Source organism: Idiotropiscis lumnitzeri, chromosome 21 (genome assembly GCF_059441095.1).
Source record: "Idiotropiscis lumnitzeri isolate Australia: NSW breed Sydney's pygmy pipehorse chromosome 21, RoL_Ilum_1.0, whole genome shotgun sequence".
NCBI classification, from domain to species: domain Eukaryota; kingdom Metazoa; phylum Chordata; class Actinopteri; order Syngnathiformes; family Syngnathidae; genus Idiotropiscis; species Idiotropiscis lumnitzeri.
This window is the reverse complement of record NC_142411.1, coordinates 10941831-10963627: the sequence shown is the minus strand read 5'-3', so window position 1 is coordinate 10963627 and position 21797 is coordinate 10941831. Positions and strand designations below refer to the sequence as shown.

Genomic DNA, 21797 nt, shown 5'->3' with positions numbered 1-21797 from the left:
TAAAAAGAAAGAAGTGTCATATGTTGCGGCTGCTAAATGTGAAAATTGGCAATGTAGGTGAGCTGTAGCTTAACCAAGCCTTCGGGCTACTGGCAGCACTACACAGAAGAGAAGGGAAATCCTCGCGAAGCTCGGAGACTTGCAAGCTCTGACAGTTCAGACACTAGGGAAAAAAGGATTCCCCACTGTTAACAGCCCAGATGCAGAGCAAAAAGATAATTCGAGAGTTCCGTGTGTCAATCATTAAATTGACTGCGTTTATAAATGACTGATTTGAAGCATTTTTATTTTTGTGTACCTTGAGAAGACCGATGTGGTTATCATAGATGCATCAGGTTCACAATATGATACATTCTGTTTGAACTGAGTTATCTTTTTTTTTAACCAAAATCAGAGTCAGTTATGTCAATTATTTGAATTTGAACTCAGAAATGATCCCATGTTTTGTCCTGAGTGTATTGTTAAAACGGACGCGAATCAACCAATTGAAACGTATGCACAGCAAATACTGTCCTCAAGAACTGTCCTTCAAACGTATTACTCACACGCCTACCCTGGTCCAGCTCGAAAATGAAAACGAAGAACAAACTAAGGGCGGCCACTAGTGATAGACCAATTATTGGCCAGGCTGATTATCGGGGCCGATATTTGGCATTTTTTAACCTTCAAGGCCGATAAATTAAAAGCTGGTTGTTTTTGGCTGTTTGGTTTTTCACCTGGAGTCACACGCACTACAACAGACTTTGCCTAAATCTGAATAAATGTCAGTCGACTACATCTCACAACTAATAGAAAACAATTTTCTGTAGTAAACCTTAAAGGCATGTTTGTTTTCATGAAACTATAAGACGTGCAGCTGAGCCTGGGAGCTATGTGCACTTTTTGTTTGACTTTTGAAACTTTCTAACATCTAAAAAATCTTTTACATGTTGTAAATCACTAAAGCTGTTTAATACACATGTGCTTAAAGGCATTAAACTAAGTCAAGTTTTGGAGTTTTTATTTTTCAAAATTTTGAAACCATTTACTCCTTTTTTCAACCAATGAATATCGGCTTCAAATATCGGTTATCGGCCTCCATGACTGCGAATAATCCGTGTCGGACCTGAAAAAAGCATATCGGTCTATCACAAGCAGCCACACACTGGGCGATCCGGCAGGACTCCACCAGACACTCGTGCAGAGTGCGGGTTCTGCCACAAGATTTCACGGGAGGCCGTTTACTGGTTTTGTGACGATTCAAAAAAATGTAACACAGTTGCACGATGAGGCAATGTCGCAAATTGGAGCCAATAAAAATGCATTGAAGCTTACACACAGGTGAAAAATCAATTTTGGGGGAACAAAAATACAGTATACACAGTACTCATCATGTTTTACAACAATACTTAACGATGCTAGGACATATTTTGTTTTATTTACCATCACGTTAATTCTAGTGCTTCTTTGATTGGTTACATTCCATTCACGTTACTGTTCAAAGACTCATTGACTCCAAGAGCTGTCGGCTTTCCCCACACATGAATATTTTTGATCGGAAATATTGAACTAATTTTTTTAGATTGTTGGCCCAAACCATTTTGGACCCGACAATTGGGCAAATAAACCTCAGACAGATTACATCTTTAGTGGGGAAAAAACAGCCAATTGTCTTTATGAATGTACCCAGCCTTAGCAATTCAACTATTTGTTACACTGATTCTAAAGTTAAATATCAATGCAATGCTTTGATGAAATTCTGAAAACTGTTTTTAATTGCTCCTCTAAAAACAGCAACGATGACCGTCTTAGCAGATCACGTTGATGGTAAGTTTGAGGTATGAGTCTCAGACGTCCATTCAAGAAGCTCGAGCCAGCTGTTTGCGCGCTCTAATCCAAAGGGAGCACTTCAAGTGCAACAGTAGAGAAAAGAGTGAATGTCTTCAACTATATTGAGCAAGAGAATAGCTACCTACCGATGGATTTCCATTTTGGATGCCAGCATACATCTTTCATTGAGGACGAAAATGGAGGATTTACAATGTGGACCAGAAGACTGGACCTGCATGACTCCGCACGCAGGTTTGTTCACCGATACTTTCCACTTCTCTCTTTTCTAAAGCCACACCAGCCTCTCCCCTGAAAAGCTTCTGCTTCTAATAGTCTACAAACCTTTCCCTGGCACCAAAATGCCTCCCTGTCTTAGATGGAACCCTTTGTTCGTATATTTGCGGTTGGCATCCCAGGTAAATTTTACCAAATCGTCATCCTCTTGGCCATAGCTTGGTTCCAGTCACCCTGTCCTGCAGAATTGAGGAAAAGCCACTGCATCAAGGGGATTCCTTACTTATTTATACGTGCCATGTCAGCAAGTCAGCCGATAAGTGAGAAAGCGAGCGAGCCGTCGAAAGAGTCCGCGTTGCTTTTCCCATGGCGGCGGCGCCAGTCAACAAACACAGTTCATTCCGTCCTGGCTTTCTCGCTGCAGCCGCAACAGCAGTCAGGTAACCAGGCAACAGGCTCCTGCGCACTCGGGGCTCCGTGACAAGAGCCTGTGGGAAAGCTGCTATTGAGGGAAACACCCCATAGTCGAAGCATCCAGCGCAGTTCGGCTGAGCTCCGGAAGGTTCCGTGACGGCGGGGAGTGGCTGTCTCGGTCTTGCGCTGAGGTTAACTCACATTGCTTGCGTCCCGGTCTTTCATCTGCTCATGGCTCTCTCCCTTCCTCCCATTTCTATCTTCGCTTGTAGCTTATCAGCATGGCTCTCTGCATGCGCTATTTGTAACCCGCCAGACGCCCACCTAACTCAGCTCTCTCTCTCTCCCTCACAGGGAGATAAATGTGTTAAGTAAGTTAGGAAGACTGAGCCAGTCATAATTCATCATGTTTGACGGCATTGGAACAAAGACCGCTCAAACATGATGTTAAACATGCACTGGTGACACGAAGAATTCAGAGCACTTCTAGTGATGTGATAAAGTATGTAAAGCCTTTGAACTTCACATACTGCTTCGTTCTGCATGCAATGTAATTCTTTGCATTGTGACTGGCTCCAATCAGAGCAGATTACAATCAGTGTCACTGTGAGAATTATACCACGAGAAAGAATTATGCACGTGTTGAAATGTAATCATTTGGTGGTTCTCGGTTGACTATAAAATATCGACAGGGTTTTTCAGCCAAATGTTTATTGAAGATGCTGCAAATCTTACTGGCATTTACTGGTTGCTATGCTGACACTTATGCTTGCTTGGGAATTTGCTCTAGAGTGGAAGTAAAAAGAAACGGCTGGCACCATCATATTTTAGCACAGAGCCACGTTGGGCTTTTCTAAACATTGCATTTAACAGATGTAGATTCCTTGAATTACAAAATGATGATTTAGGAAAGACTAACTCTTGGAAATGATATTAAGCTTGTACATGTGATGTTTTTTTTATACTTTGGTGATGGTCGACGTAAGACGTAAGTGCATAGTTTGGTCATGGACCAGGGTTGTTCATTAGGCCGCGCCTCCGTTTTGTGCTTGCTATGTACACTAATTTACAGAGCTAGGCAGTCCATCCCGGGGGTGGAACGGTCCGACGTCCATCTTTGGGGTAGGGGGGGTGACAATTCTGAAATCATTCACTGCCATTGACGTATACAGAAGCCAAAAAGCACATTCATTTTAACTAGGCTGGCAGTGAAAGAGTTGAAAACGGGTTCGATTAACAAAGACCAGAGGTGGATTTTAGTCCAGTCCATGAATCGGCCCTCGGACGTGTGATGTGGTCGCGGCCAAATGGGCAAACGAACAAAATTTGCGTCGGAATGCGTCAAAAACGCCACAACCAACTGTGCGTGCTTGCATTGGGTAATATTCTTTTAGTTTATGTTTTGTCACGGGATGAGTGAAATTTTATGTTTTTCTATGTGAAATGTGGAGTAGTTGCGAGAGAGAAGCTGAATAAAGCAGTATAGTTGGCATCACGACGTGTGCGAGACTGGCTGACATTACCAGCATAAAACAAGACACGTTGGGCACATTTGTGGAGAAGAAGAAAGAAGAAGAATGGGACGAAGAAGAAGGAGACGAAGAAGACCATAAGTAAATTAGCCAGGTAACGATCTTTAAATAAACCTCTGCCATTAGCATCTCTCCCGCGGTGGCATCATACACGGACGCATTTTTTTTCGGGTGATGAGGGTGAAACGGGGTCGGGGACTGACAATTTTTATGAATAAGGCCAGAGAGTCGAGACCGGAATTGTACATAGAGGGGACTGACCGGCAAACTGAGACTTCTGTGTTTTCTCCACAAATCTAATGTCTCTTAACCTATCATGTGCATGACACAATCTTCTAAAGCATGATCATTCTAAAGAATTACCATTTTTATTTCTGTTGACAGCTGAATGAGCCATTACAGAAATGGCTTCAATTATTTAGGGGCAAATTCACGTGCTTGACTGTGTTGTGTTCTCGGGGTAGGGCATGGGATAATGCAAACAAAGGAGAGGGTACAAACACAAACACTCTGACACATGTACACAGATTTACAATGACAGGACTGCGAGGGAACATTGCAATAAATATGCAGGGGTCATTTATGTTGTGAAATGACATTTAAAAATATAAAGAAACAGTGATGTAATTTTTGTGTGATTAATGGCCAGTCTTACTTGCAACAACCAATCCGAGCCATATAGAAACTCATGTTAGGCCCGCAGGATTATACACGATAAATACATCAGTGATGGACTGCAAGAGTCCTGCGCAGTTTTCTAAATGAATCTGAAAGGTTTTTTTGTGTAGCATTGTGAAATATGGAAAGACGTGTGCAAAAATATGGATGTACCGTTATTGAAAATAATGTGAACCGAGGACACTGTGGTGGACTGTCACTTGGGGCAACGCTCTGAAACTCAGCATAAGCGTAAAAAAAACTTTACGTCACTTAATATGTCCAAAAACTGCAATCACTCATCACCCAAAGGTTGCCTGTTCGAAGTGATAGGTCAGCGCATCCGCCATATTAGACAGGGCAATTGTGATAGCCATTAAAAAAAAAGAAATACAAAATCTGGAAACAATTTTCTTGAAATGGATTTATGATTTAAAATAACAAAACAATCAAAAGCAATGGTACGGTATTAATCAAGTGAGTTCTTGCTTGATGATACATCTCCAAGGAGCAATTGGAAGAGGCATTTTCACAAATACCTTCCCTTTTGCCACATCAAATATAACCGCAACGTGGTGTTCAGGATATTTTTAAAAAAATTCCCAAAAAAAGAAGCAAAAACAGTCTGTAGATAATTGCGATCTATGTTTGACAACACACCGCTTTCGCCTGTGGCTCAGCTGATGTAATGGTCGCTGCGGAAACTAAAAGATGAGTCCAAAGTTAGATCAAAGCAAATCACTTGACTTGATTGGATCCTCTCAGTGTCAATCGTTAATGGTGAGTGACATTTTAAAATCATTTGTTTATATTTTGGTCCCTGAAAGTATGTCTTCACATGAAATAAGTATTTTCATGTGAAGACATACTTGCAAGGATAATTTTGAAAAATAAATGTGTGCATCTAAGTGTATGTGTGCAATGTGCATTGTTGGAACATCACTGGAAAGGAAGTATTTGAATATTTTTTCCATTTATTTATTCTTTGAAGCATTAATAATAATTTGTGCAATGTAATGGCTTGATTTTAGTGATCTTACTACAGAGTCATAGCTATTAATGCAATTGCACTAATCATAAAAAAAGAGTGCAGAGATCCACTATACTCTATTATTTTTTTTAAGGAAAAACTGGATAATTTTCAAGGATACTAGATACTTTTTCAATCACCCGACTGTAACCACAGACAATAAACTTTAGCCACAATTTCATATGAATCCTGTAATACTTATGTATACTTTTAAAGGATAATATTGGATTGGTTTAGCGTGACGCAGTGATGGCCGACAGGGTCTCGTTTCCACTTTAAATTTAAACACTCCAGATGGTCTGTTCCGTCTTTCGTGCATGAAAATGATTTGAAATGTGGGCTCGTCAGACCACAGCACACTTTTCCACTTTACGTCAGTCCATCGAAGATGAGCTCAAGCCCAGAGAAGCAGCATCGATTATGGGTGTTGCTCATGCTTTTGCTTTGCATGGTAGAGTTTAATTTCCTATTTGTAGACGTGGCGACAAACTGTTCACTGACTCCTCCCCCACCCAAAGCAATCTTCTTTCACGTGGCTCTTAAACAACGATAAGTGGGCTGTAATATTTGGAGTAGTTTTACATGAGCATGTCAGAGATATTTTATTAAGACGCCTAGGGCCTGTTCTAATTTACGGAGAACTTGCTGGCGTTAATCAATTCAACAGCTGTCAAAGGATCTTAAGGGCGACAAGGTCTGCTCTGCAGTAACTTGGTATAAAATATCTGACCCCCACTGCAGAAACGCAGACACCCATGTGTACGTCTCAAGGGAAAAGCACAAGTAGGTTCCATATCAAATGGCAAACAGGTGCACCAAAATTATAAGGGAACGAAAACTGATGACAAACCTATTGTCCTTGCACAACAGGTGGTGAGAGAATTTTGAATAGAGATGGCGCCTCTTGAATATTTCTTTTACGAGAACATTTATTAAACCATAAAGGACAGAAAGCAACCATTGTTCTTTCATCAATTTGTATTGAAATAAATCCAGATTATTTTACATGGTTATGCAGTAATAAGACCGTTTTCTTTGTCAAGCCAAGAGTTAGGCTAACCTTGACTTTTTTAGAATAATAGCCTAAATACATAAAACTTAATTTTCTCTCCAGGCACTCATCAAAGTTGGATACACTCTGCTTTAACGCATTTCCAGCCAGACTTCAGCGAAAGTCCATCACCCAGGCACTTAATTCTGTGGTTTAACGGCTAACATTAGCTGGTTAGCATAGCAATTAGCATCTCAGTCTTTCCCTCTGTTAATGGCCTTCTCATAATCTCACAATAACAATCCTATTTTGAGTGTAACATATTCGCTGCCAGCTATCTGTTGAAGCGTCGCAATGATCGTGTCTTGACCAGCCGACTAACTTAATGTGACTGGCATAAGCATGAGACCGCTGTAAAATTATATGAAAAAAAATTATCAGTCGCCGTTAACTTTGGAGTCAGCAAGTCCTCCCTCAAGCGCTTCCAACTTGTCCAAAATCTGCTGCTCGTCTTTTAACTGGAGCTCGGAAGATGGATCCCAAAACCCCAATCTTGGCCTCTCTTCACTGGCTCCCAGTGCACTTTAGAATTTGCTTTAAAATACTTCTGTTCGTCTTCAAATCTTTAAATGGTCTCCCCCCAGCGTATTTCTCCGAGCTTCTCCACCCCAACGCACCTGCCCGCTGGCTCAGGTCTGTGGATCGTGCCTTTTCTGTTGCCGGGCCTTCCCTATGGAATGATCTCCCATTGAATGTTAGGCAAGCCCCCTCTCTGTCCACTTTTGAAACTCGTTTGAAGACACTTTTATTCTTTAGCTTTCGACTCAACATGAGACTGTCGCTGTTCTGCTGTTCTTCTTGCATCTATTGTTTGTCCTTTAATTCGTGTTCTAATTTCCCGCTAATTTATATTATCCCATATTTGCCTTTGTTACAGCTCCTGCTGTTGTGAAAGTTGTATTGTATCATTAATCAATACAAAATTAGCTCTGAACAATCTATAAAGACTCCTTCAGATAAAGACAGGTCAAAAATAATCAGGAACATTTGACTTAAAAGAACACAGAGCACTTCAATTCTCTACTCATGATAAGCAGCATAGCTCTGTGTTGTTGTCATATGACCTGCACTGCTTCTGCATCCCTGCCAGGATAATTATGTCATTGTTGCCGGGTGAGTTTGCCACATAAAGCAAATCTGATACCATCCTGGCAGATGCACAGTGCAGTATTTTTTTTTTGAGACAAAGACTCACTCAGCAAAGACTGTCAGTTCCGTTCACTAGCTTGTTGATTAAAACAACGAAGTAATGATTTAACAGCTTGCCTGTACCGAGTTGTGACTTCATCCTTGCGCACAAATTGTAAAGGGCCAATGAACTCTCAAGCGGAAAAAAAGTCTGATGGACACTTCCGTTGGCCCATGGAGATTGTTGAACACGTATCATCCCAACATATTTTACAGGTCATTGAATTGCGCAATCTTGACTTCCATGCTTTTCAGATGTTGAAAAAGATCAAAGACAGTCGGATTGAAGCAGGCAATTACCAAATTAGACGACTTTGCTAACAATTGACCTCAGAGAAGCGTCATGGCAAACCAATAACATAACCTCCCGCCATAACCTGCGGAAACTTCTGCAAAGAGCTTTTTAATGTGTTTTCTCTTCTGCACAAACTCCTTTAAGAAATTACAGCAACTTCACAGGCAATGAAGGAGAAAAGCGTCCTGTCACCACACGCTGTGATGAGACCTATCGTGAAGCGAGAAGAAGATTCTTCCCCTGATTAGACTCGGAGGAGTAGAGCAGTTACAGCTGTTCCATAAATATAAAGGCTCCCCATCTGGTGAGAGACGCCCTTAAAGACAGGGACTCCAAATAATGAATGAATAGATGATGGCACTTAAAGTTAAAGTTAGTCACTCGTCTGAGAGGGAAGGAGGGCTAGAGCAATGAACAGCCATGACACAGCAAGATAATTATCTTCAACCATAAAGCCTTTAAGGTACCGCATCACTGTGTACTATAAAACACCTCTACAGGGTTTTACTGAATAAGTAAGTGCTTCATTGATAGAGGCTTGCCAAATCGTTAATTCAAAATGACCTAAACTATCATTAGATCCGGACGACCAATAATAACTCCAACTGAGCAACTAGAAACTTACGAGTCACGAGTCATCTTGGCAACAACAATGGGTGAATCCAGCACCGTCGTCTACAAGAAGATTCTGTCGTTGGAAGTTATTTGTATAGATTGTTGAAGTCTCCACTTTCTCCACAGACTGCTTTGGCAGGCTGGAGAACTGACTGGCTGACTTCAGGGGGGGGTGAGTGACCGGTGGTGGTTTAGACCGACAGTGACAGTGGGAGGACGCACAACCCACTCACCCACCCACACTCACCTCAGTGGAGCCCGGGCTAAAAGTGGAGTGGCTGGGGTGGGGGGAACAGTGGGTTGCAACTGCTAGCGGCTGTGAAATTCTTCCGTAGAATGTATCTCTCGTCTTCACCAAAAATAGATATAGTGACCTGCATGCATCATCAGCCAGGATTATCCGGGGGATTTGTCAGGAGCCACGAGTACAAGGTCTGTTCATTCCATCCAGATGATAGCATCTTTTAGAACTGAGGGAAATAATTGATGATGTCAACTTTCAACAAACTTTGTTTTTTCCCCCCAAACATTATCTCGACCTGGAACGGTTTCAAACCAGAAACGCTACATAATGCGGTTATGGTCAAAATTGAGTAGCCTCATAGCCTTATCGTAGACCCACAAACAACCAAGCTAATCAGAAATGTTACTTATTTCAAGTCCCTTCAACAAACGAGGACACCTCAAATGTTTGTGTCATATTTGAACAAGGTAAAAAGCCCTCCTTCCACAGCAAAGAAGTGACTCATTGCGTCTACACTTCCGTCAAAGAACTTCCACAAAGGATAGAACAACTTTAGCTAGTCTATGGCAATTTGAAGGGAAATTAGATGCTCCTTGATATGCCGACGTGAGAATGACTTCCTGGTTCTGTGAAAGCACCGAGGATCTTGAAATCCCTTCATCAACTTCATAATTTGAAGATTACAATGTGGAACAGTCACTTTTATTTTTTTTATTTACTTTTACTGTCTAGATTTACTTTGTGGCCTTCTCCCATATTGGTTCTTATCTATTGAAATAGTAAATCTAACTTTGAAAATTATTTTAATCCAGTGATTTAATTTGTAAGACTAACAAACCCTTTTGATGTACGTAGTATCTTGCTGGTTCAAGCAACTTTTGTGATCCTTCATTGTAGAAATTTAATTTGTTTTTTATCAGATACGTTGAATAATCGAAAACAATAATCGACAGATTAAATGATTACTGAACGTGCTGCCGTAAATCAAATTGTAAAAAAAGAACCAGAGATGTCTGTGGCAAAAAAAAAAACAAAAAAAAAACTTCAGTGGAGAAAGGCCAAAGTTAAAGTTAACAATTTAACATTTCATTAAACAAAGTTTACAATTTTCCCCCCAAGGCCCATTAATCAGTCAATTGTTTTGTTGATTAATCGATGATTCGGCTCTGGGGAAAAAGTTTTAATTATCACCCCTATTTTCAAAACAGTCAAAAATGTTAATAAGATAAGATGTCCTTTATTAGTCCCACAATGGGGAAATATGAGGCGTTACAGCAGCAGTTCGATCACGGTTATCCAAAGAAAAAGCAGATGTTTAGACATAAAAAATTCGAGGTTGAAATTCTGAGGATTTGGGTAATTTTAAATTAAAGTATCTCCAAACAATTAATTGATTAAAAAATATAATTATGGATTAATTTGATCATCGATTAGTTGTCGATTAATCCAACTTCTACTCTATTTACAGTATTTAACACAGACAGCTCGAAGCATCTGACCAAAATTATTTTCCACCAAGTAGTCTGGTGAAGTTCAGAGCAGTCTGCATTTTATTATGTTTTCATTGTACGTTCCCGTATTTAATTTCCGATTTCAACACATACATGTTATTTTCTGATTTACAAAAACAAAAAGCTCCGTTTATAATCGTGTAGACTACGATGAAAGGAGGAAAAGACATTATTAACACATTGCACATTTGTTTTATAAACAAACTCTTTGTGACGGTAGTGAGTTGAAAATGGGATTACGTAAACTGAACCGAATGCATTCCTCAGTTCAACGACAACAGCCACAGAACTCACTTGTGTTATTTTTAAAGTCTCCAGAATACCAATATTTTTAATCACATCTGAAAATGAGAGTAAGTTGCTGATCCATGATGGGGGGATGTTGCGCAAACAGTGGCGTGATTGGAATTTGAATATTTGGCATAATCATGTCAAATTGATAAAACTGGTGGGCTATCGCAGCAGCAGTAGTCTGCTATGATTGGTATTTTCTCTCTTATCTCCGTGGAGGAATTATCTTTTTTTAACCTTGCGCCTGGAAATGAAGGTCAGCCCAGAATAAAATCCTTTCTGATTACAGGTTTGTAAATCTTACACACACCTGTAGTGAAAGACAAATTAGAAAGTGGGATTGATAGCCAAACTAATGGGACATATTTCTGATTATTGGAAACTTGCGCGCGCGCGCACACGCACGCACGCACACGCACACACACACGCACACACCCCCACACACACTGAATACAAGAGTCAAGTCATTTGTGCCAACATATGCATGCGACTGACAGCAATCTGCCTTCAATTCTTAGAACATAGCATCTGTTGTTTCATCACTTCATCAGCTTCCCCGTGACATTTTGAGCCAACATTTCCCCGCTGTTCATCGTTCACACTCATTATTAATACAAACAATGGAAACCATGATTTTAATTTGCCATCTGACTAGATTGTTTCGGTGGTCGACCAAAATGGTAAACTTCCTGGTCACCCGAAATAACCTGACCATTAACTCCACGTTACAAGTGAGATGGTAGTACCAACTTGGCAGAGTGTCTAATTTGAAATTATCCTCCATGCTGATTGCAGTTGCTATCCTGGACTCTTTTTTTAGGTTCTCTACAGCTCGTACTACACAGGATAATAGAAATAGTCAGAGAGTTTAGTTTTAGCCGCAGATGTGCCTTGACTTTTTTCTACTTTATATGAGTGGCGGTGCACCTAAAGCCTGGTGTCAAGTCACATTTGGATTCAACACACAGCCAAAATGAAAATAATAAAAATGACCCAAGACGGCTCATAAATTGAAGAACAATCTTTTTTTTTTTTTTTTTAACGAGTGTTTTTGCTCCAAAAGTAGGCAAATGTCTCTAAAACTTGGTTCAGAAAAGGAAGTGAATAACAGCAAGGATAGTAATCCCAAAAAGGTTGATTTTGAATTATAACCAGAAGAGCAATGAGCGATAACTAGGGATGTAACGATTCTTTCAAGCCCTGATTTGATTTTCAATTCACAATTTCAATTCCACTTTTTTAAAAATATTTTTTACCAAAATGAATGACTCATTTTATTACTAAAATGTTTTTATTTTAACATCTGCATTCTGTCTTTGTTACAAATTGCAATTTTTTGTAACTATAATAAATAAATAAATGACTGTTTAATTACATTTTTGCCACATCAATGTTTTGTTAGTACCTGAATTACCCTTTAAAAATAAATGTAGAATTAGATTTGACAGTTATCATTAAAAATCCTTTTCAAATCGATTCCTTTATTTTTTTTTTACATCAATACATATTTTAAGCAGTTTAAAATCGATTTTTGACAAATTGTTACATCCCCCATTTTAATTGCACATTACAAAATAAAATATATATGTCATTGTCACGTCATTGACCACACCGCTGTATCCTGGTCGCGGGAGGGTGCTGGTGCCTATCCCAGCTGACTACGGGCGAAAGGCGCACTACACCCTGAACTGGTCGCCAGCCAGTCACAGGGCAGACATAGACACCGTCACTGAGTGGGAACTGAACCCACGCCCTGCACACAACTCGGGCGAGTGTACCACTACACCATCAGTGACTTAAAATATATATATACTGCCTAATTTCTACCCTTCACATTCTTGCGGACCTTGTTCCAATACAAGTCAAATGACTCACAAGACAATGGATTTTCTTTGATTGTGTATTTATTTATACCAGATTCTAGTAAGTCAGTGAGGCCCAGGATGTTAAAGTATTGGTGGTGAGTCACTGTAACATAATACATCAATTATAGCCACAGGCATCACAGTGTATTCAAAGATAGATCTGACTTTTGCAATCTACTCCATAAATCACATCCCCATCTCCATTTATTAGAACTCTCTTTGGGGCGACAGTTAAAAATGACTTGCCGTCAAAGAGAGACACAAGAAAGGCCGCCATGCATCAAAAGCGAAGATAACATTGAGGTGTTGAAACATTATGGATATACGTACAACTGCATTCAACCGAGCAGCATCGACTGTGTGTCTCTTTACTTATTTGCATGGACGTTTTCACTTAGCAAGTAAGACGCAACAAGGGCACAGTTATGACCCTTCTCTACCTATCCGACTTTCATTTTACTTACATTTTCTCAATTATAATAAATACTTACAAGAAATGCTCCAGATTCCAGTGCCGCAGACAACAATGGTGGCACCATATTGATTTTTAGTAGTAAGTAAATATTGATGAACAATTAAAAAAGAAATAAATAAATAATTAAAAATGATGATTGGTGCCTTCAGATAACTTCGGATAATAATTACCGATAATCATTGACGATGAAAAACTACAAACAAATCAAAAGCTCCACTCGGACACCGATATTCACGCTCAAAAACTTCAAAAAATGCTGACAATTTTAAAATCAATTTTCAGGCAAAAGCATCTGGAAGGGATTTATGGATTTAAATTTCCACTTGAACAACAGCGATGTTTTTTTTTTGTTTGTTTTTTTCAATTTAGTGAAAAAGAGAATCGCGAATCAAATGACAAGGAGCTCTCCATGCATCAAGCTCAACGGCCAGCTGCAGTTGGGGAGAATTTAAAGAGCAATTAAACAGCTAAAACCTGCTTGTGCATTCTAGAGGGAATGAGAGACAGCAGCTGAATAGAACAAGCTACACTTTATCTCACCAAGTGCTGAATGACTCAGACACATTAAATCGCTGTCATTTGATTGGAATACTAATGAAAAAAGAAAAAAGGAAAGAAAGAAATTGGGGCAGAACACAAGGAAACATGGGGAGGGAGAGCATAAAGCTGAAGGGGATGAAAAAAGAGAAAGATAAGGTGTACAAGCCTGAGTGAAGTTCTTTATCTTGAGCTGATAAGAGGAGACTTGGCAAACTCAGAAGAACAGACGTTGCTTCAGGTCACCAACACTAAAACACATGTAGAGGTTACCAGCCTGACATTTGGAATGTTATATCCTGGGGAACACATCAAAATTTGGGCGAAGTTCTCAAGTGAGCATCAGAGATTGCTCTTTTCCCCGCCCCCCAACCCATCGACCTAATGGACGAACTTCAACGTTGACATTTATTATAACTGAATAAACTTTTCTTCCGTTTTTTTTATTTTTTTTTTTAGTTGTAACTTTTTATTATTACAACATACTGCACCACGATGGCACTTTATTAAAACAATACATTAGACTGTTTTAGAAATAGAAAATTCATATTTAACACAACTGAGTTGCATGGCTCCTTCAAAAACTTAATTACCCACCTCTGATTTGCAGTATGTAACAGTATAAATTAGGGCTGTCAAAATTAAAGCGTTAACTCTAGAGATTAATTTAAAGATTTTTAACTCATTTTAATATTTTATCTCAGCTGGATTTACTTAAAAAACAATTTGCATACTTTGCAAATATTCTGTGCACAAAAGTGTGGTGACAGACTTGAACTGGAGTTCAATTATCCCAGTCCACATGCACACCGGCGGACCGCTTATGTATACTGCTAGTTATACTATATTATTGTCTTGCACAGAAACTAATTTTAATACATAATATTGAAAAAAACATACAAAAGTACTACATTGCCACATCACCCAAAATTAAATGACACAACATTGCCAAATATTTCTGCACAGTTCCTCAGATAGGGAACATTTCTAAATACAAAAAGATGCTATGAGTGCTTTCTTCAAGTTGTTCATTAGTCACTCCTGTGATATATGTAACATATATACCGTATATGAGACACGAACGAAAGCTGGAAGCGAATACTGCCTAAGTAAAGGACAAAACTGTTATTAGATGGGAGCAAATGGTTTACGAGGCCGTACGGAGAGACTACAGAAGGTAGTTTGCGAGTCTCGACCTGAGTAAAAACAACAGGGACAGACAGCTGCTGCGGACAAGAGCAGACAGATGGATAAACAGAGCAGCCACCTGTTTTACTGCTCACACTTACACGTGCCAAACCCTAAATCAAATACAAACACATCACAGTAACCTTCCAAATTGACACGTCGAGAAGATTTGCTTAAAAACGGCAACTGTAATTCAAACACTGGATTCAGACAGGCTTAGCAGGCAAGTCATGTTTTAAAAAATAATCCATTAAATAAAAAAATGCAACATGTTGGCAATCATTCCTGGATGGGGAGAACGGCCGTGAATGTCAGCAGAAGCAGAGAGCATCTAGTTTGGACTGGATTATCACACAGCTTCCTCTAAAAAAATAAATAAAAAATAAAAACGCAGCAACACACAAAGCCTGGCTGGCAGGGTTTGGGGCATTAGGATGTAGAAGGCATTACGGCCCCATGTGAGCCTCTTCCAGGCAATGACATCTGCTGCCTGAGGTTGCATGTGTGGATACAGCACTTACTCTGATAATGAAAAAATAAAAATAAAATAATAATAATAATAATAATAAAACAAAGGGCACAGCTAAATAATAATGCATTCAAGTCTAGTCCCATTTAATGTCTTCTGTCACAATCAGTGTTTGGTGGTCAAGGCCTTCTCTGCTGGCCTGACATGATCAAGAAATCATGATCATATTCTTCACATTGTTGTCATATTATATCCTAGTGTTGTATTTTTAGGTGAGTTTTTATCCAATTAGAATTCAGATAGCTTGTGTTGCCAGGCAGATTTCATAATCCCAGTAGCACGCACCATTCGTCCGAGGCCTTCGGATACAATCATGCGGCCGTCTGTTCTGTTAAAGACTGTTAATTTTGATCGACAGTTGCGGTAGCCAATCAGATTACGAGTTGGTTACAGTGAGCCTTCTCGCTGGCCTTGCACTGAAGGTGATGAACGCAGCTTGTGATTGAATAAACACTCATGAAGGGGCAACACTATGCGGAATCAACACACCAGAATGTCGTAACTGGCGACCGATGGAAAATCTAAAATATATTCTTGCTTTTCTACACAGTGGCCGAAGGAGGGAAAATGTGGATTTAATTGCAGATACACTTGCAAGGCAATTTTCAAGACGGACCTTTCAAGAGAAGCTAGTTCGTCCAGCACTCACTCAGTAGTGCGTAAGTGACTTTCTGTATTTCTCCAGCCTTGTTGTCATAAGTGTTGGTCATATGAGGGGGACGTATTCAAGTCGGACTAAGTAGGACTTCACTGAAGGCCGAGGTGTGAAATGCACAACCCGCCACTGGTCACAATGATTATGACAGTGAAGACAAAACAAGAGGAGGAAAAACATTTGTCGAGAGTAATTAGAGAAGGAGTGAGTCCATTGGAAAAACTAACAACTAACAAACACACAACTGCGTGTCCACCATCTCAAGTGTCAAAGTGCGATAACCTGTCGCTTCACAGTTTCACAGCTGCTGCTAAGTTGACGGATGGAGAGAAAGAATTGTACTGGAGACCTCTGAAAGTTTCATTAGGGTCTCATATTCTTGATGAGAGCTCGTTCCGAGAAGAAGTTAAGAAAATTGTTCATTCGAAAATAAATGTCATCGTTACAGAATACATATCCGGTTTCTTTTCCTCCCGTTTACTCTCTCTGCCGGACAAATGGAAAACAAATAAAAGATAAACCAGTTATCACAACAAAATATATGATTTGATTCTTCCTCCTCCTTCTCCTTCCACAAACCAGCCGTGAAAAGCCAAATGTATGCAGAAAATTCAAGTAAAGGCATCGCTGTCGTGAGCTGGGTGCAAAATGCTCCCTTAGCCAGCCTAAATGAATTATTCAGTACGCGCACACGGTGCTTGTCGACACTGCAACGGGGCAATGGCGCATGCCTTATTTGGACTCAAATCAATTAGAAAACCGTTTTCTGAGACACCCACAGCCTTGAATTAACGTGGGAATTAGAAGGCTCGGTGATCTATCAGTGAAATTGAGTTTTTCAATGTGTGTACGTTTTGTGTTTGTTTGGTGTTTACAGTAAATGCTAGTGATAGGCCGATAGGGTTTTTTTTCAATACCGATTATTAGTAGTCGCGGAGGCCGATATTTGAAGTGGCTATTCATTAGTTGAAAAAAGGAGTCAAATGGTGTCAAAATTTTGACAAATAAAACCTCCAAAAGTATACGTAGTTTAAATGCCTTGAAGCAAATGTTTATTAAACAACATTAGTGATTAACATCATCTTAGAGCTTTTTTTGTGCTTTTGTGCCAGTAGATTAGTTGAAGTACTAAAAGAATGAATGTCAGAGCATAAAAAAGCAAACCCCTTCGATGTGCTGACAGAGAAATAAGCAGTTGTCCTCAATGTCTGCAGGGTCAATACAGCCAGCACGAGATGCTTAATAGCTGGTCAGAATGTTTTTGTGTTTACATCACTGCTTTGGGCAAGGAAAACCCATACTGACACAAAGCTGTGTGTTGGCTTTTGAGCAATGAGGAAATGTAATGCCAAAGTGAGGGAAGGCAACACTGACCAACCTGTTAATATTTACCAAATGTTTTTTAATGAGATGCAAGTTTTTGTATTGTATTGTAAATGTGTTTATGTATTGTAATTTATGTTCTAATTACCTGCTAATTTATATGACAGCATATGGTAAGCGCTTTGTTACATCTCCATCTATTGTGAAAAGCGCTCTAAAAATAAAATTTAATTGTATTGTATAAACCTCTCGATTTTTTTCGTTTCCGAATCGATTCGAATCGACACTCGTTTTTTTTCTCTAGCACATAAGGTTTTCATAATAATAATAATAATATTAATAATAATAATTATAAATTAAGTAACATAGTAATATATTTCGTAATATTAATGAATTAAGGGTTAGGTTCAGAAACAGGTGGATGTTTTTTTCTGAAATGTCAGCTATTAATTACAAAGCAATGTAAAATCCATATTGCGCAAATTTTCATAGATTCGAATTAAAAACAAAAATTTCAAAAATCTCATGTGCTAGAAAAAAAAGTAACGACATTGATTTAAAATCAGCTTAAAAAATAATTTAGGGACACAAAGCCATCACTGATTAAAATTTTCTGTTGACCAGTGTCATTGATGAGGAATATCACAAATTTGCTGGAGGATGTGAAATGTATAATATCAGTCTTCGTTTGATTTTATTTCTATTCAAAATGTTAATCTGTTTTAAACAGAAACGCATTGCTTACATTACACTGAATTTCTGCCGGAATGTTATGAACTCCTATTATCTTTTTATCCACCAAATCCATGCGACAATTTTTTTTATACCACATTTCTTGTTCATGGTCACTGAGCAAAACAATATTGTCCAACTCCCCAAACCCAAAGTCATGTTGTTCTTTAGAAAAGAAAGTAGTTCAGACTTTGGACACGCAAACCTTTATCAGCTAATTTAGATATGCACGTCATATTAGGACAACCAAGTTGTTTAACCTTGCATTCATCATATCACGTTAGTGTTTGGGAATATGTTAAGAGAGCCAACGTGTCAACATTTACAACCTGACAGCCATTTTGGTCTGTCTCTCACTCCATAGCAAGCCTCTGCAACTTTCATGTTTCCAAACCAGCCCTGGCCTTCGTCTAGACACCCAACTGCAAGTTCACAGCATTCCTTCCTCTCATTCCCAGTATGTGATGTCAGTGGCAGGAACTTACCAAAGCCGCAGGATGGCGAGGACACAATCTTGCAGGTTAAACAAACAACCTTTCTGTCAATCACACATGAACTGAAGGAAATATTTAAAGCTTGGCAAACATTTGCTGCAGTCACACTAATGATATTGTTAACTTCCCTCCCCTCCAAAAAATGTACGCGGATATGAGCCATCTTTATAGTCAGAAAATTCACATGCAACCGCCGTCTTCTACGGGAGCTTTAAATAGCTATTTTTTTTAAAATCCATGACAAATTGGTACATTAAAAAAAAGTAGAGAATAGTAGAGATTAGAATAGAGATTAAAAAAATGAGCTTCCGTTTGTCAGAACAAATGAAAAAAAAATTAACTATTTAACTTAAAGAAGACAAGATGATTTATTTTTTTTAATACATACACAAGTGATGCCACCTGAAAGTGATTTCTTTTAAATCTCCCAAAGAAGACGGCAGTTGCACGTCGAAACTAGTAGAGGTAAAAAAAAAGAGCCTCCGTTTGACTGAGCAAATGAAAAAAAAAAATAATAAATCAACTATGATCCATCATTTGTAGTTAGTAGTGCTGTGGAGGTGATAGATAATTGTCATTACTCTGAAGGGTTGATTGTCATCAATCTTCTTACACTGATTAGGTCTTAATAGGCGGCAAGATGAGTGTATATATAAATTAAAGATAATAACATTGCACAACTGAGATCAATCTCAACAAGAAGCAAATAAGTTCTAACCAACAGTATGTCACTCTAACAAATCTTCCTAATCAGTTTTCACCATATAAAAAAGTACAAGGCCATAAGACAAATTAGTACATTAATAAAAAAAAATTCAGTTTTTAAGGGAAAAAAACAATGGAAATAACAACATGGTTAAAAAAAATAAAAATATTTGAATCATATCATCAATAAAGATGAGACTTATCGTCAATAAAATTTAATCCAAAAATCCATTCGTCCATTATCCGAGCCGCTTCTCCCAACAAGGGTCGCGGGGGGTGCGGGAGCCCATCCCAGCCATCTTCGGGCAGTAGGCGGGGATACCCTAAACCGGTTGCCAGCCAATCACAGAGCACACAAAAACAAACAACTACTTGCGCTCACACTCACACCTAAGGGCAATTGTTCAATCAACCTTCATGCATGTTTTCAGAATGTGGGAGGAAACCGGAGTACCCGGAGGAAACCCACGCAGGCACGGGGAGAACATGCAAACTCCACAGAGGAAAGCCGGAGCCGGAATCGAACCCACGACCTCTGCACTGTGAGGCCATCTTGCTAACTAGTCATCCACCGAACCGCCCATGTTCTAAACAAGTGAATCCAAATAAAACAGACTGGAGACAGCAAGTTTCTTGGGATGTCATCCAGAGTTTATTAAAAAAAAATACTCAAAAAGCAGCCTCAGGGATGTATTGGGCACAATTTGGACAACAGTCTCTCTGCAATCAGCTGACAAATAACATGACACATAAGATTTTTTTTTTAATCCTGACTCAAAGAATATCCGTCAATTTTGAAAATAATTATAATTAAAAAAAAAAGGTATGAGGGGGAGATTAGGTGTGGATTGTCAGGAAGAATCTAAGGAGGGAAGAGATGCGGTGTGAGGATCAGATGGTGGTGAAGAATCAACTCATGCAAATCTTTCCGAGAACTTCAAAGGAAAGCGCTGAATCGCAGAAACCTCCTTCATCCATGATATTATCCTTCTGCATTAATATACGGTATATTTTCTGCCCTTCATCTTTAAATATAATATAAGACAACAAAGCCAGACTCCCTACCATAATGCGTTGAGCAATTGTTAATTTCTTCACACTGCAATGAATGTCCAGACTAAAATTTCGTTACAGTGAGGGCTAAGAGGACTAGATAAGAAGCTGATAAATGACACTCCTGAGCGTACCTGTAAATGTGGCGCAGCAGACACAAACAGCCGCCTTGACAAGTTTCCCGAGCAATCAAGTAAGTGCCGCTTATCAGAAGATAACGATAATCCGTTTCAGTATCACGCAGTGGTGTGACGCATGACAATACAAAAACAAATATATCCTTCACCTGCATATCGACAGTTTAGTTGAAGTGTTGCATATGTGCAAGTTGTCCAGAGCTGGTGCTAGTTACACTCTTAAAACTAATAACTAGTGATGGATAAATGAAGCTTCATGAAGCACTTGTGATTATTTTTGACTCCTCTAGATGACACTCTTGGTTTAAAGACGCAGTGAAATTTCATACATTTCAATGGTACTTCCCTATATTTTTAAACCAAGAGCACCATCAAAAGGAATAAAAAACGTCACAAGTGCTTTATGAAGCTTCATTTTGCATTACTATTAATAACCCTAATTTGTGTGAACATCGCAACTCTGCCTACCTTTTGGCTCATCGTGATAGCGCTTCCATGTCGTCATTTGACTGCCCATCACTTGAAAGTGGCTGTGGATCTGCACCCAGCACAATTGATCATGTCATGTTCAGAGAAACTCGATGTGGGAGCGTTTATTATGTAAATTTATGTTACAGTGAAAGTGGGCAGGCACTGCAGAGACCAAATTATTTTTTACAAACAGTAAAAAGTAATTTTTTATAGTATTGCCATTATGGGGTTCCACATTAAAAATTGCAAAGGCTTAAATTTCAAGTGGGGGGGGTTCATTTCGGTCGGGCCAGTAGGATTTATTTTTACACGTGTGTATTTTATATATTCAGTGATATCATGTCTTGATGAGTTCAATGCTTAAGAAGTTTTGTTCATGTTTACATAATCATAGTTTCACAAAACGAGACCAAGTCATGAAGCCACATACATGTATTTGCGTTAGTAATGTAATTTGACTTGACTGGAAAAAAAAAAAGCAATTAAATTTATTATGCAAAATCATTTGAACATTATATTTATCAATCTAAGACCAGCACCCTGCCGAGCACAGTCCGTTGGCCTTCAAATTCAAAGAGCGAACAATGTTGGATTAATAATTCACAACATTAGAGATGATACGAGCAAATGTCTTATTTCACAAGTGCGTTTTCGCATTCATCAGTAACCAAGAAGTAGCGCTCAGCTTCAAAAAGGTTGGTGACCACTACTCTACACCAACAACGCTTAGAAACTCATGTAACTGGAGTTGTGCAGTCATCT

General features: G+C 39.0%; 1 protein-coding gene and 1 long non-coding RNA gene across 6 annotated transcripts in view; one reads left to right on the top strand and one right to left on the bottom strand.

Annotated features, from left to right (window-relative positions):
- enah (ENAH actin regulator) overlaps positions 1-21797 on the bottom strand; it is an 83701-nt gene that overhangs the window by 58517 nt on the left and 3387 nt on the right. For 3 of the 5 annotated variants that reach the window (XM_088286307.1, XM_088286310.1, XM_088286311.1), the window contains exon 1: positions 1956-2716. The exons of 1 other annotated variant lie outside the window; for it this stretch is intronic. In XM_088286307.1, the coding sequence (XP_088142433.1) occupies positions 1956-2047 (92 nt within the window). In that variant the 5' untranslated portion in view covers positions 2048-2716. Of the gene's footprint in view, positions 1-1955; positions 2717-8835; positions 8972-21797 lie in introns of those variants that run through there. One more of the 5 variants, XM_088286308.1, reaches the window with a different exon arrangement.
- LOC148316962 (uncharacterized) lies at positions 1853-20603 on the top strand. Its single transcript, XR_015840163.1, has 3 exons — positions 1853-2061; positions 16016-16124; positions 19806-20603. It is a non-coding gene; the product is annotated as an uncharacterized LOC148316962 (long non-coding RNA).